This window comes from Mustela erminea, chromosome 13, assembly GCF_009829155.1.
Source record: "Mustela erminea isolate mMusErm1 chromosome 13, mMusErm1.Pri, whole genome shotgun sequence".
NCBI lineage: Eukaryota > Metazoa > Chordata > Mammalia > Carnivora > Mustelidae > Mustela > Mustela erminea.
Window position 1 is genome coordinate 82,900,392 of NC_045626.1, and position 12,621 is coordinate 82,913,012.

The 12,621-nt window shown below is 43.1% G+C and overlaps 1 protein-coding gene across 2 annotated transcripts in view; it reads right to left on the bottom strand.

Moving 5' to 3' along the window:
* Window positions 1–12,621, bottom strand: part of PTPN11 (protein tyrosine phosphatase non-receptor type 11) — an 85,358-nt gene that overhangs the window by 4,323 nt on the left and 68,414 nt on the right. For both annotated transcript variants that reach the window (XM_032309571.1, XM_032309572.1), the window contains exons 14-15: window positions 2,193–2,305; window positions 342–443 (exon numbers count right to left, since the gene is read on the bottom strand). In XM_032309571.1, the coding sequence (XP_032165462.1) occupies window positions 374–443; window positions 2,193–2,305 (183 nt within the window). In that variant the 3' untranslated portion in view covers window positions 342–373. The remainder of the gene's footprint in view (window positions 1–341; window positions 444–2,192; window positions 2,306–12,621) is intronic.

A 12,621-nucleotide genomic window follows, 5' to 3' on the forward strand; every position in this document is an offset into this window, starting at 1 on the left:
CGGCCAGAGCTGTCCCCTTGCCTCCCGGGTCCCCAAAGACTGTCTCCGGCACAGCTTGGGTCAACCGACTCTAATACAAATGGAAGGTACAGTGACCCCTGCCCTTCCTCACCCACATCAACCATCTCTCTGCCCCTCACAGAATTAATTCCGAATTTGGTTTCAATCCTTAATGAACTCAAAAATAAATCCAACTTAGGAAAAAGGAGCTTAGGAAGAGAAAAAAGAGGCTGGTTTGTCAAACTTCGTTGTGGTGCCCCTCGCTAGAACACTCACAAATTATCCGCCTGTTAAAATCCCCACCAATGACATAAAGACCCGGAGCACGTCCATGTAAATACCTGTGTCTGTGCTGAAGTCCTGCTGGGTGTTCTCATCTGAAACTTTTCTGCTGCTGCATCAGACCCACATTTTCATAGACTCTAGCATTATCTTCTCTCATTCTGAAAAGAAAAAAAAAAAGAAAGAAAACATGAATAAAAGCGCTGACTACGCTAAGCACACACGATATTTATAAAGCACATAATCCATTCTTTGGGGGACCCGAGACGGTACAGACACAGGCCCCCAGGAGCTAACGCTCTAGGACAGGCTGTGAGACACGAACATACAGCAAAAGCAAGCTAACAGAAGAGTAAGAGTCTCGAGCCCCTGTGCTCTCTGGGGTCGGAGGAAAGTGAGCCGTTTTTCTGGCAGGCCGAGCAAAGGAGGCCTGTACGATGAGTTCTTGGAGTGAGGCCTTCAAGCAGGGTAAAATGTGAGCACAGAGAAAGGACCAGTATTCGTTTCAAGCCGAGGGAGCCTAACAGGCAAGAGGTCCAAGAAGGAAAGAGCAGGGGCAGTGAGGCCCACAGACCCACGGAACCCTGAATCCCGCTACATGAAGGGGAACAGTGAGGGTGAAGCTCATGGTGGTGTAGGCCCCGGGGATGGAAGGCCAATGCACCAGAGGCCAGACTCCCTTCTACTGAGCAGAATGGAGATCAGAGCAGCCCTTGGGGGACAGAGGACCCAGCAGCCATAGATGCCAACCTGAGAGGGACAAGAAGGGGCTTGGGGTCCGAGGTATAAGGAACACGATGGGAGTGGAGAGGCAGAGAATGTGTCACGCGGAGAGCCCACTGGCGGTAAGGGAGCGGTCCTAGTTCCTGCGCTGTGCCAATATTCAGGGAAAGCTCTCTGGCCAGGACTCAGAGCCCTGATAGCTTGGCGCCACGGCACATGTCAGCAGACAGCAATTCAAAATATCAACTTTCCCGATCAGTCCACCGGGAAAGCAAAAAGCAGGCAGAAGGAAGAGGCAACTTGGAGGAGAGAATACTTTTGCTGTATAATTTCATTTCAATGTTAACTAGAAGCCAAATGTAAATATAAGCCTCATATTTGCTATCTAAAATGTGTATATAGAGTATTAAAGTCAGCAGGGGTTTAAAAATCCACATCAGAAGCAAACAGAGATAAGACTCTTGGGCAAAAATAAAAAGTAAATGTTAAACCACAGACTACCTTAGAATATATAGAAAAACAATAATTTAAGACTGTCATTCACATAATCGATTTAACAAATGTTTTCCTAACACATATTTTAGCTTAAACAAGGGGTTGGCAAAGTTTTTCTGTCTCAGTCTCTGGCATATAATATTCTCTGTGCTGCCTTTTTTTTTTTCTTTTTAAATATAACACCTTAAAAACCATTCATGAGCTGTACAAAAACAGGCATGGCCAGAATTTGGCCTGAGGCCTCCAGTTCGTGGACTCTTGATTTAAAGGCTCAAAGAAGATTTCTGTTCTCTGCTGACAGGAAAATTAGCAGATCATGATAGTGTTGGGACATTAATGGTCAACTTACTTACTTTTATTTAGCATAGAGTCTTAAAACAACCAAAGGGGCGTTACCTACCTTTGTTGTCTATCATTAACAAGAGAAATCATCCCCACCCCATAAAAAGGAAAATTCGATTCTTCTTAGAGAACCACCACTGGAGAAACTGATAACCTCACATAATCATAGTTAGTGTACCAATCAGCCTTTGGTTTAGGTAAATTAAAATTTAGTTTAGAAAGCCACTGACACACTTGTCAATCAGCAGGGTAACAATAATGACAGGCCTGTGCTGCAAAGACCTGCTGGTTTTTAAGCTTTTCTATAGGACTGTGTTCAGATAGAAAGAATTTCCTTCATTACTACTTACTCTGCACAAGATGGTGTTGGGGTACAAGGCGGCAGGGGACTCTGATCTCCACTTGTCTGGTCCGTTAGAGAATACTTAATATTTGTATATTCATGCCCTTTCCTCTTGCTTTTCTGAAAGGTGAAGATCGCATATATGAGGAAATGGACTTTTTTAAAGGGAAAAAGAAGTAAAGAGGCATTGTACCAAAGACAGACGGACAGACAGGCAGACAGAAAGGTTGGACCCTGAATAATGACACACCGATCAAATGTTAGGGAATTCACCTCAATGTAATTAACACCATACAAGTGAAAAGTACTTTTGAACCATATAATTCAAAAGCACAGAGTCATGCATTAACAACTTACTATATTAAACCAAATGCATCTATTTCTGAGCTAAGAGAGAATTCTCACTTTCTTTGCCACATTAACATCTAATCATTTCATAGTTCACTTGCAACACATTTAATGATTCTCAGATAAACAGTTGGGCAAAGAGTTCCAGAAGTAAGTTCACCCCGTGTAAAAATGGCCTACAGGTACAGAAGATGGTAGCATTTTACTGTATCCTCCCCACCTCCCACCTCCATCCCAGAAAAGACCCTAGGCATCTTTAAAACTTCATTTTTGGCTCTAATGATACTCTTGGGAAAAAAAAAATTGGCAAGGAAAACCAGTAGAATGTAATCTCATTACAGATGCAGAGTGAACTATATTTGGTAGGAGTCCCGGTTACACGATTTATCACTCTTCACTCCTAAGTTCACCTAAAAACAACCAATTCTGAAAACTGAACCCACCAATCATCATTATATAATGGTGCCTTCATTCAGTGATTATTCAAGAAAACCAGCAAATATCAGAAAGGGTATCCACATCAGATACTGACACAGAGCAGGGACTTCCACTCGCCGCTGGGGAGAGGCTGAACTGGTGCACTATTGGTCCGAACTCACGGGACTGACCAGCTGGTATCCAGTAATAACAAAACTATATTCGACAACCTTGATCATTTGTTTCTTGAGAAACTCATACACAGAAGCCTAAAAGGGCTATAAAAGGATGTCCAGTGACATGTTATTTTTAATAATGTCGACACCAAGAGAATAAATCGATGTGATGTATTCATACCATGAAATAATATGCAACAGTGAAGAGAAACAACAAAAAGACAGGCTGTGTGGGGCGCCTGGGTGGCTCAGTGGGTTAAGCCTCTGCCTTCGGCTCAGGTCACGATCTCAGGGTCCTGAGATCAAGCCCCGCATCGGGCTCTCTGCTCAGCAGGGAGCCTGCTTCCCCCTCTCTCTCTACCAGCTGCCCTGCCTACTTGTGACCTCTCTCTGTGTCAAATAAAGTCTTTAAAAAAAAAAGAGGGGGGGGGGATACTGTGTGTTTATCAAAACAGTTTTCATAATCAATGTTAAGTGGAAAAACACAAATTACAAAACAACAAAACAGTATGATACCATCTGGCTGAACATTCTAAACCTATAAAACGGTGTTATCTATTGTGTGTACATTATTGGTATTCGTATTTTAAAAAGAGATTGGAAGCAGGGGTACCTGGGTGGCTCAGTTGGTTGAGCGTCTGACTGCAAACTTAGCTACTGCCCTGTAGTTCCAGGGGTAGAAATGAGGGGTGCACTTGGGCTGACAGTTGTGCCTGCCATATTCGATTGCTGTTATAAAAGGATAAAGAGGGGTGCCTGGCTGGCTCACTCAGAAGAGTGTGTGACTCTTGATCTTGGGGTTGTGAGTTGGAGCCCCATGTGGGGTGTAGAGATTACTTTAATAATAAAAAATAGGGGCGCCTGGGTAGCTCAGCGGGTTAAAGTCTCTGCCTTCGGCTCCAGTCATGATCTCAGGGTCCTGGGATCGAGCCCCGCATTGGGCTCTCTGCTCAGTGGGGAGCCTGCTTCCTCTCTCTCTGTCTGCCTCTTTGCCTACTTGTGATCGCTCTCCCTGTCAAACAAATAAATAAAATCTTTAAAAATAATAATAATAATAATAAATAAATGGGAAAAAACTTGGAAGAAATGTGACAAAACAAAATGTTCAATTACAGGTATAAGTACTATTAAGTTTTTGTTTTTGTTTTTGTTTTTCCAAAATGAAACATACGGGGCGCCTGGGTGGCTCAGTCGGCTAAGCAACTGCCTTTGGCTCAGGTCATGATCCCAGGATCCTGGGTTTGAGCCCTGCATCAGGCTCCCTGCTCAGCGGGGAGTCTGCATCTCCCTCTGCCTACTGGGCCTGCCGTTTCCCCCTGCTTGTACTCTCTTTCTCTCTGACAAATAAATAAATAAAATCCTCAAAAATAAAAAATAAAAATAAATAAATAAACAAAATGAAACATAAAACAAATTTAAATCCACTGGTGAAGGTTCTTCTTCCTCTCCTTCCTCAAAACTCACCCCAAAACATCAAATAAAAAGCAGAAAATCTTATTTCGCATACAACAAGAGTTGTTACGACTCCAACCTATAAACTATAAAGCAACCATATGTGAACATGGGACCAAAATAAAAAGGAAGCCACACAGCCTAAGAAACTCGCTGTCTGACTCTTCACAGAAAAAGCTTGACATTAACAGGCCCCTAGCTGCTTGCTGTCTGTTCGCTCCCTTGTGCGGTCTGCAACCGTGTGGAAAAGGAAACGTCCTAAAGGACAACTGGGTGACAAGATGCAAAGTGCTGCGGACCTTGGATGACCCTGTGGAGCTGAGATGCCCAGTTCCTTCCCAAACAGACTGCCAACTTGGATTTTTACGTTAGAAGAGAAATGAGCTTCTGTCTTGTTGAAGCCACTATTAATTAGACTGTTAAAGCAGCCCAACCTGTTTGTTACCTGACCAAGCAGCCATTACGGAACTTACAGTCTAGGAAAGAAGTTACAAAAAAGAAATTCAAGGAGAAAATGTCTTGTTTACACAGTATTTTAATGTTTTGAACAACTGAGGGGTTGTTGTTTTTTTAAAGATTTTATTTATTTATTTGACAAACAGAGATCACAGGCAGAGAGGCAGGCAGAGAGAGAGAGGAAGGGAAGCAGACTCCCTGCTGAGCAGAGAGCCTGATGTGGGGCTCGATCCCAGGACCCTGAGATCATGACCTGAGCCGAAGGCAGAGGCTTTTAACCCACTGAGACACACAGGCGTCCCTGAACAACTATGTTTAAAAATTGAAAGGCCTCAAAAAACAACCACAGATTCTTAGCACTGAAATACTGACTCCCACAAAAAATGAGTTTTTAAAAGACAGAATTTAAAATGAAATATTAAGGGGCACCTGGGTGGCTCAGTGGGTTAGGGCCTCTGTTTTCGGCTCAGGTCATGATCTCAGGGTCCTGGGATCGAGCCCTGCATCAGGCTCTCTGCTCAGTGGGGAGCCTGCTTCCCCCTCTCTGCCTGCTTGTGATCTCTGTCTGTCAAATAAATAAAAATCTTAAAAAAAAAAAAAAAAGAAAGAAAGAAATATTAACTGGAAGACCTGACAGAGAATATCACTTATTTTAAAACTCGTTCTGGACAGTTGGGCATCTGACTGTTGGTCTCAGTTCAGGTCTTGATCTCAGGGTTGTGAGATCATGTCCTGTGTTGGGATCCACACTGGCGTGGAGCCTTATTAAAATAACTTAAAAAGAAAAAAAAAAAAAAAAAACACCTTATTCTGGAGTTGAAAAATCCTAACTCTATTTTTTTAAAGAAATACACAATCAGTAAGTTGGAAGTATGAGCTTGCTTCCTGCTCAACACTTTTCTAAATTGTGGTAAAAGAAAAATGACAGACACATGAGATACAGCCTCCTGACAAAATTCTGAGTGCACAATGCAATACTGTCAGCTATGCTATTGTTGTGCATCAGATCTCTAGAACTTTTTCATCTTAGATCACTGAAAGTATATACCCACTGAACAGCAACCTCTGTTTCTCCCTCCCTTCTAAATACTTTCTTGAAAAAAATCAGTATTTTTATTTATTATATTTTTTAAAGATTTTATTCATTTATTTGATAGAGAGATCACAAGTATGCAGAGAGGCAGGCAGAGAGAGGAGGAAGCAGGCTCCCTGCCGAACAGAGAGCCCGATGCGGGGCTCGATACCAAGACCCTGGGATCATGACCTGAGCTGAAGGCAGAGGCTTAACCCACTGAGCCACGCAGGCACCCCCAGTATTTTTACATATAGTGATTACAAAAGAATTTTCTAATGGGGAATACTTAACACAAATGGGACAGGAATTATTTCAGTCAATTAAGTTGCTCAAGGAAAAGCATAAAAATACTGGAGTTTCTCTGCTTATTTAGAAAGAACAAGAAATAAAACTGATCCACAAATCAGATGAGTTCATTTCTCAGGACTGTGACAGCCCAGGCTGTCCGTATAGAACAAGAAAAAAATCTCAAGGGATAGAGATTGTTTTGATTTAGGGGAGGGGTGAAGAGGGAGATTTGTTACAGAGCCCTAAAAAAATGGTCTGAAATTGATCTATCCTTCCCCTGAATTCAAGGACATAGCAGAGTTACCAAACCTTTTGTAGTATTTATACTAAATCTTACAGCCTTGCCAGCTGACACACAGTCAAGGTTGAGAGGAGGGTCCAACCACAAGTCTTGAAAATCATCTGGCATTAAATATCTTGCCATGTGAAATTAACTGCAGTCCATTCTTAAACTTTAATTTACAAAAAAAGCTTGAGGTGCCTCACTGGCTCCATCAGTAGAGCATGCGACTCTTGATCTCGGGGTCGTGAGTTCGAGCCCCAAGTTGAGCAGAGAGATTACTTAAAAAAAAAAAAATTAAGACTACAAAATAAAGCATATATTAATTTTTTTGAAAAGCCCAAAAGCCAAGAGCAGGAGGAAAAGGGACAAATGAAAATCCTCTTGGGGCATCTGGGTGGCTCAGTCTGTTAAGTGCCCAACTCTTGATTTTGGCTCAGGTCATGATCCCAGGGTTGTCAGATGGAGCCCCACATCAAGTTCCATGCCGGGGGGGGGGGGGGGGGGGCGGGGGGGCCAAGAAGCTGGCTTAAGATTCTCTTTCCCTCTCCCTTTGCTCCTCCCCTCCCCTGCTTGTGTGCACGTGCACTCTCTCTCGCTCTCTCCAAAAAAGAAAAAGAAACAGAAAATGGGATAAATAAATAGAAGAGACAAATCTTCCTTACAAAGGAATTCTAAATAAATTATATAGAAACTACCCAGTCCATGGGGGCACCTGGGTGGCTCAGTGGGTTAAGGTCTCTGCCTTCGGCTCGGGTCATGATCCCGGAGTCCTAGGATCGAGTCCTGCATCGGGCTCTCTGCTCAGCAGGGAGCCTGCTTCCTCCTCCCTCTCTCTCTGTCTACTTGTGATCTTTCTGTCAAATAAATAAAATAAAATCTTTAAAAAAAAAAAAGAATGAAAGAAAGAAACTACCCATTCCAGAAGCTGGAGCTTGATTCCTCCCCTTCCTTTGGATATGGTTTGCACTAAATGACTCACTTCCAAAGAAAAGAGTAAGGACAAGGAAAAAGCGTCATTGTTACAGTGAGAAAAATCTGGCAGACACCACCTAAGCCAAGTGATGAAGGTTAATATCCCCAGGCCATGTTATTATCGGGTACCCCTTGAGCGATGAGAAGGGCACCTCGCAACTCACCTTGTTGGTACTCGGCCCCAAAATTCATTACTCCAACCAAATCACAAGAAAACATCAGACAACCCCACACTGAGGGCCATTCTATAAGATACCTGATTAGCACTCTTCAAAAGTATCACAGTCAAGAAAAACAAAGACTAAGATATTAATATAGATCAGAGGGGCACTAAATTCAATGTGGGATCCTGGACAGGATCCTAGAACAAAAAGGAACACTCATGGGAAAACTGGTGAAATTCAAATAAATTGTAAAATTTAGTTACTAGCAATATATCGGGGTTGATTATTTAGTTTTGATAAAGGTACGATGGTTATACAAGATGTCAACATTACAGGAAACTGAATGACGCACACATAGGAACTCTGTATTATCTTTGCAACTTTTCTAGAAGTTTAAAGACTATTCCAAAATAAAAAGTCAATTTAAAAAAACTACTAGATGGAAAAGGAGAGTTATATATACAATAGAATATATAAACCCACATTAATATGAGGTTGTATAGCAAAAGTTCAACTACAGCAGTAATTAATTAGCTAATTAGCAACACAAATACTGCAATACAGCACCAGTAAGTACAGCCAGATCTTGGCTTCAAAATACCACTCTACAATTAAAGAGAATCAGGGCTCCCGGGAAAAACAGCTGGAGAGTACAGGCCACGCCTTCATATTCTGGCATCAGAAAGTGTACGGAAGCAAGATGGGGCACCTGGGTGGCTCAGGTCATGATCCCGGGGTCCTGGGATCGAGCCCCGCATCAGACTCGCTGTCTGCTCCTCCCCCTCCCTCTGACACTTCAGAGCTCTCGCTCTTTCTCAGTCTCTCTCAAATAAATAAATTAAAAATCTAAGAAATATATATATTTCTTAAGGATAAACAAATGAACAGGGGGGCGGGGGGAAGAAGCAAACCAAGAAACAGACTCTTAACTACAGAGAACACACTGATGGTTACCAGAGAGGAGGGGGTAGGGGGATGGGTGAACCAGGTGAGGGGATTAAGGAGGGCGCTTGTGACGGGCACAAAGTGTTGTACATAAGTGCTGAATTAATAAATTCTACACCTGGAACCAAGATCACACTGTACGGTAACTGGAATTTAAATAAAAACTTCATTTTTAAAAAAGTGTAAGGGGGATGCCCGGTGGCTCAGCGGGTTAAAGCCTCTGCTTTTGGCTCAGGTCATGATCTCAGGGTCCTAAGATCGAGCCCCGCATCAGGCTCTCTGCTCAGCAGGGCGCCTGCTTCTCCCTCTCTCTCTCTCTGCCTACCTTTCTGCCTACTTGTGATCTCTGTCTGTCAAATAAATAAATTAAATCTTTAAAAAAAAAAAAAAGGGTAAGGAAGTACTCAAAAATGGGAACTATCAAAAGGACAGAAGAACCAATTTGAACAAGTGTCCACTAGCCAAATTTGGAATAATCTAAGCAACAAAATAAATAGCAGTAATGGATCATCACCCATTCTGACATGAATGAATGAATGAATGAATGAATGAGAAGGGAAAGCTCTTCCTTAGAGAAGGCTCCCAACTAATAAATGAAAAGGGACTTATGGAAGTAGGAAACCACCACTGCGCAGATATTGCAGGAGTAAATTTTCCAGGCAATAGTGAGTACATGTAAAATTACTGGGCAAAAAGAATGATGGAAAGCAGGTTATTTATATAGTCTCAAACATCTTCCTATAAGATACTACGTAAAAAGGGGGAAATCGGGGCGCCTGGGTGGCTCAGGTGTTAAGCATTTGCCTTCAGCTCAGGTCATGATCCCAGAGTCCTGGGATCGAGCCCCATATCAGGCTCTCTGCTCCGAGGGGAGCCTGCTTCTCTCTCTCCCCCACCCCGCCTGCCACTCCCCTGTTTGTGCTCTCTCTATCAAATAAATAAATCTTTTTAAAAAATAAATAAATGAAATAAAGTAAAATGAAAAGGGGGATATCATCACTGCACAGTGGAGAAACCTGACAGACAACACCTTCAACAAGTGATCAAAGAGAACACTGCCAGCCGTGAAACGCATCAACAGAGGTACTCCTGACGGGAGGTATCAGGACGGAACATGGCTTCTATGACAGGCCTGTCAAAAACGCATGACCTGAATCTAATCAGGAGAGCACATCAGACAAATCCAAATTGAGGGGCATTCCATCAAATAACTGGCCTGAACTGTTGAAAAATGGCAAGGTCGAGGAAGATGAAGACCGAGAAACTGTCCTAGAGGGAAGGAAAGCTATGTGACAAGCAAATGCGCCAGGGGACCCTGGACCACAGAAAGACAGGAGGACGACAAACTGGAAAACTGGATAGGGTCTGCAGACTAGAAAACCGTGCTGTATCAGTGCTAACTCCCTGGTTCTGATCACTTCACAATGGTTAGGTGGAAGAGTGTCTTCACTTCCAGGACACACACATCAGAGCAGTAAGGGGCAGGGGCGCAAAAAGGTTGACAACTTACGAGCATTTCATTTTTAGAAGCACACGGTGTAGATGTGGAGAGAAAATACAAATGAATGATAAAGCGTGCTGAAATGTTAACGGGGTGAAGGGAATTCCGTGCACTGTTTTTGCAAATTAAAAAAATTTTTTTAATACTGTAAATGGAAGTTCATAAAGAAATCTTTCAAGTAAATGGCAGAGTGTGGGAAGAACCCTTTATAAAAACTTGAGAATTTTCTCAAACTCGCCTCACTTGCACCTTCCCTTGGACGCCCACCTGTTTCTGCTTCGCCTCCTCCCAGTGCCGGTGCTACTTCCTGCTTCCTTCCCCAGGCTCACCGCCCCTGATGCTGGTCGTTTTTCATCTACCCTCTTCCGCAAATTCCTTCAGTCCCGAAGGTCCTTAACTCTTCAGAATTGTGGGAATGATGGTATTGAAAAGAATAATCAATGATCCTAAGTGAGTTTCATCCCTGTGCTTAATTTAAAACTCAGGCCGCCTCACTGTTTCTTAAGGCTACTGCTTCAGCTTTCTACCAGATGACGGTACCTCTTTACCAAAACACCAGCAATAAAGATATTCTTAAAGGAGCTCCTAAATCCGAATCACAGCTTGAGATTTAGGGTCAGAGACTGTATATGGTAATGAGAACACCTGAACTGCTATCAAGGAAGGGAGGGGTAGGCCCTTAAGTCACCAAAACAAGGATAAATGAAGTTTCTGAATGAAATAAAAGGAGCTTTCTTCAAATAAATAAATAAATAAAAGACAGCTTTTCCCCCAGCTTTTCTAAACAAGATTACATAATATGCCTCAAGATATTCCTGAATTTAGGGGCGCCGGGGTGGCTCAGTGGGTTAAAGCCTCTCTGCCTTCGGCTCCGGTCATGATCTCAGGGTCCTGGGACTGAGTGCTATGTCGGAATGTCTGCTCAGCAGGGAGCCTGCTTCCCTTCCTCTCTCTCTCTCTGCCTGCCTCTCTGCCTACTTGCGATCTCTGTCTGTCAAATAAATAAATAAAAACTTAAAAAAAAATGTTTAAAAAAAAAAAGATATTCCTGAATTTATACCAACTGTGTTTATACTATGTTTATAAATACTCTTTGTATTGATTAGGACCTAAGTCCTTCTCTTTAGGCAACTTTATGCTTTAACTATTCCTGGCCCCAATTCACTGTAACTGGGAGACAAAGAGAAAATACCCTATAGTGGGGCACCTGGGTGGCTCAGTCATTAAGCATCTGCCTTCGGCTCAGGTCATGATCCCAGGGTCCTGGGATCGAGTCCTGCATCAGGCTCCCTGCTCGGGGGGAGTCTGCTTCTCCCTCTGCCCCTTCCTCTGCTTGTCCTCTCTTTCTCTCAAATAAATGCAATCTTTAAAAAAGAGAGAGAGAGAGAGAAAATAGCCTATAGTAACCATCTAAATATTTCACAAAACTTACAATGACACCAAGTCAGACTTAAGGCACTGAAGGTCAAAACCAGTACTTTGTTGATTATTTGACCTTATATATCTATACCAAACTGTTGTTGCTGAAGATGTTTTTGTACAATGAAACAATCCAGTGTTTGGGGTTTAAGATTTTATTTATTTGAGAGAGAGTGTGTGGGGAAAGGAGCAGAGGGAGAGGGACAAGCAGACAAGCACTGAGTGTGGAGCCCGACACCGGGGCTCGATCTTACAAGCCCGAGAGTGTGACCTGAGCCGAAATCAAGAGTCGGATGCTTAGTCGACTGAGCCACCCAAGAGCCCCTCTAGTGTTCTGACGTGAACTGAGAATGTACTAAGCTAACTAACAGGTATCTTACTTTGGCTAGCCAAGCTTTGATAACGTGGCTGCTGTTCTGCTAGGCTGGTTGTCTCACAATTTGCCGGCAGGTAGCATCCTGAGAAGCCGGGTCCTCTGGAAGGCAATACACAGGGCAAAGCAGGCAGGTATGGGTGCTGTTTAGACACTTCCCGTCTGCAGCCGAGCGGCGGGGCTGAGAGGGGAGTGGGGGAGACGCCCAGATCCCCAAAGGAGCAGTCTCCTCATTTCCCTCCTCTCAGCGTCTTCCTAATTAACTCAGCTTTGTGTCTGTTATGAATAGCTTCAAATGGAAACACTCCAATTCCACATTCTTCTTCATTATGCATGGCTTATTAAAATTGAAATTTCACTGTTTCCAACTCAACCAAGTTGCTGGTTCAAACTGCTGTGTGCTCCGAAGAGTGAAGCATCCGTTTAAGATAGGAGATACGGATAAAGACAGCCCGGATCTAAACCAGAACAGCCTGGAAACTTTGAGGCTTTCAGTTCCAAACTTGCCCTGTGAAGCTCCTGGGGTCTGTCTGAGAACCTTTCCAAGGGGCAGTTCCCCAAACTGCC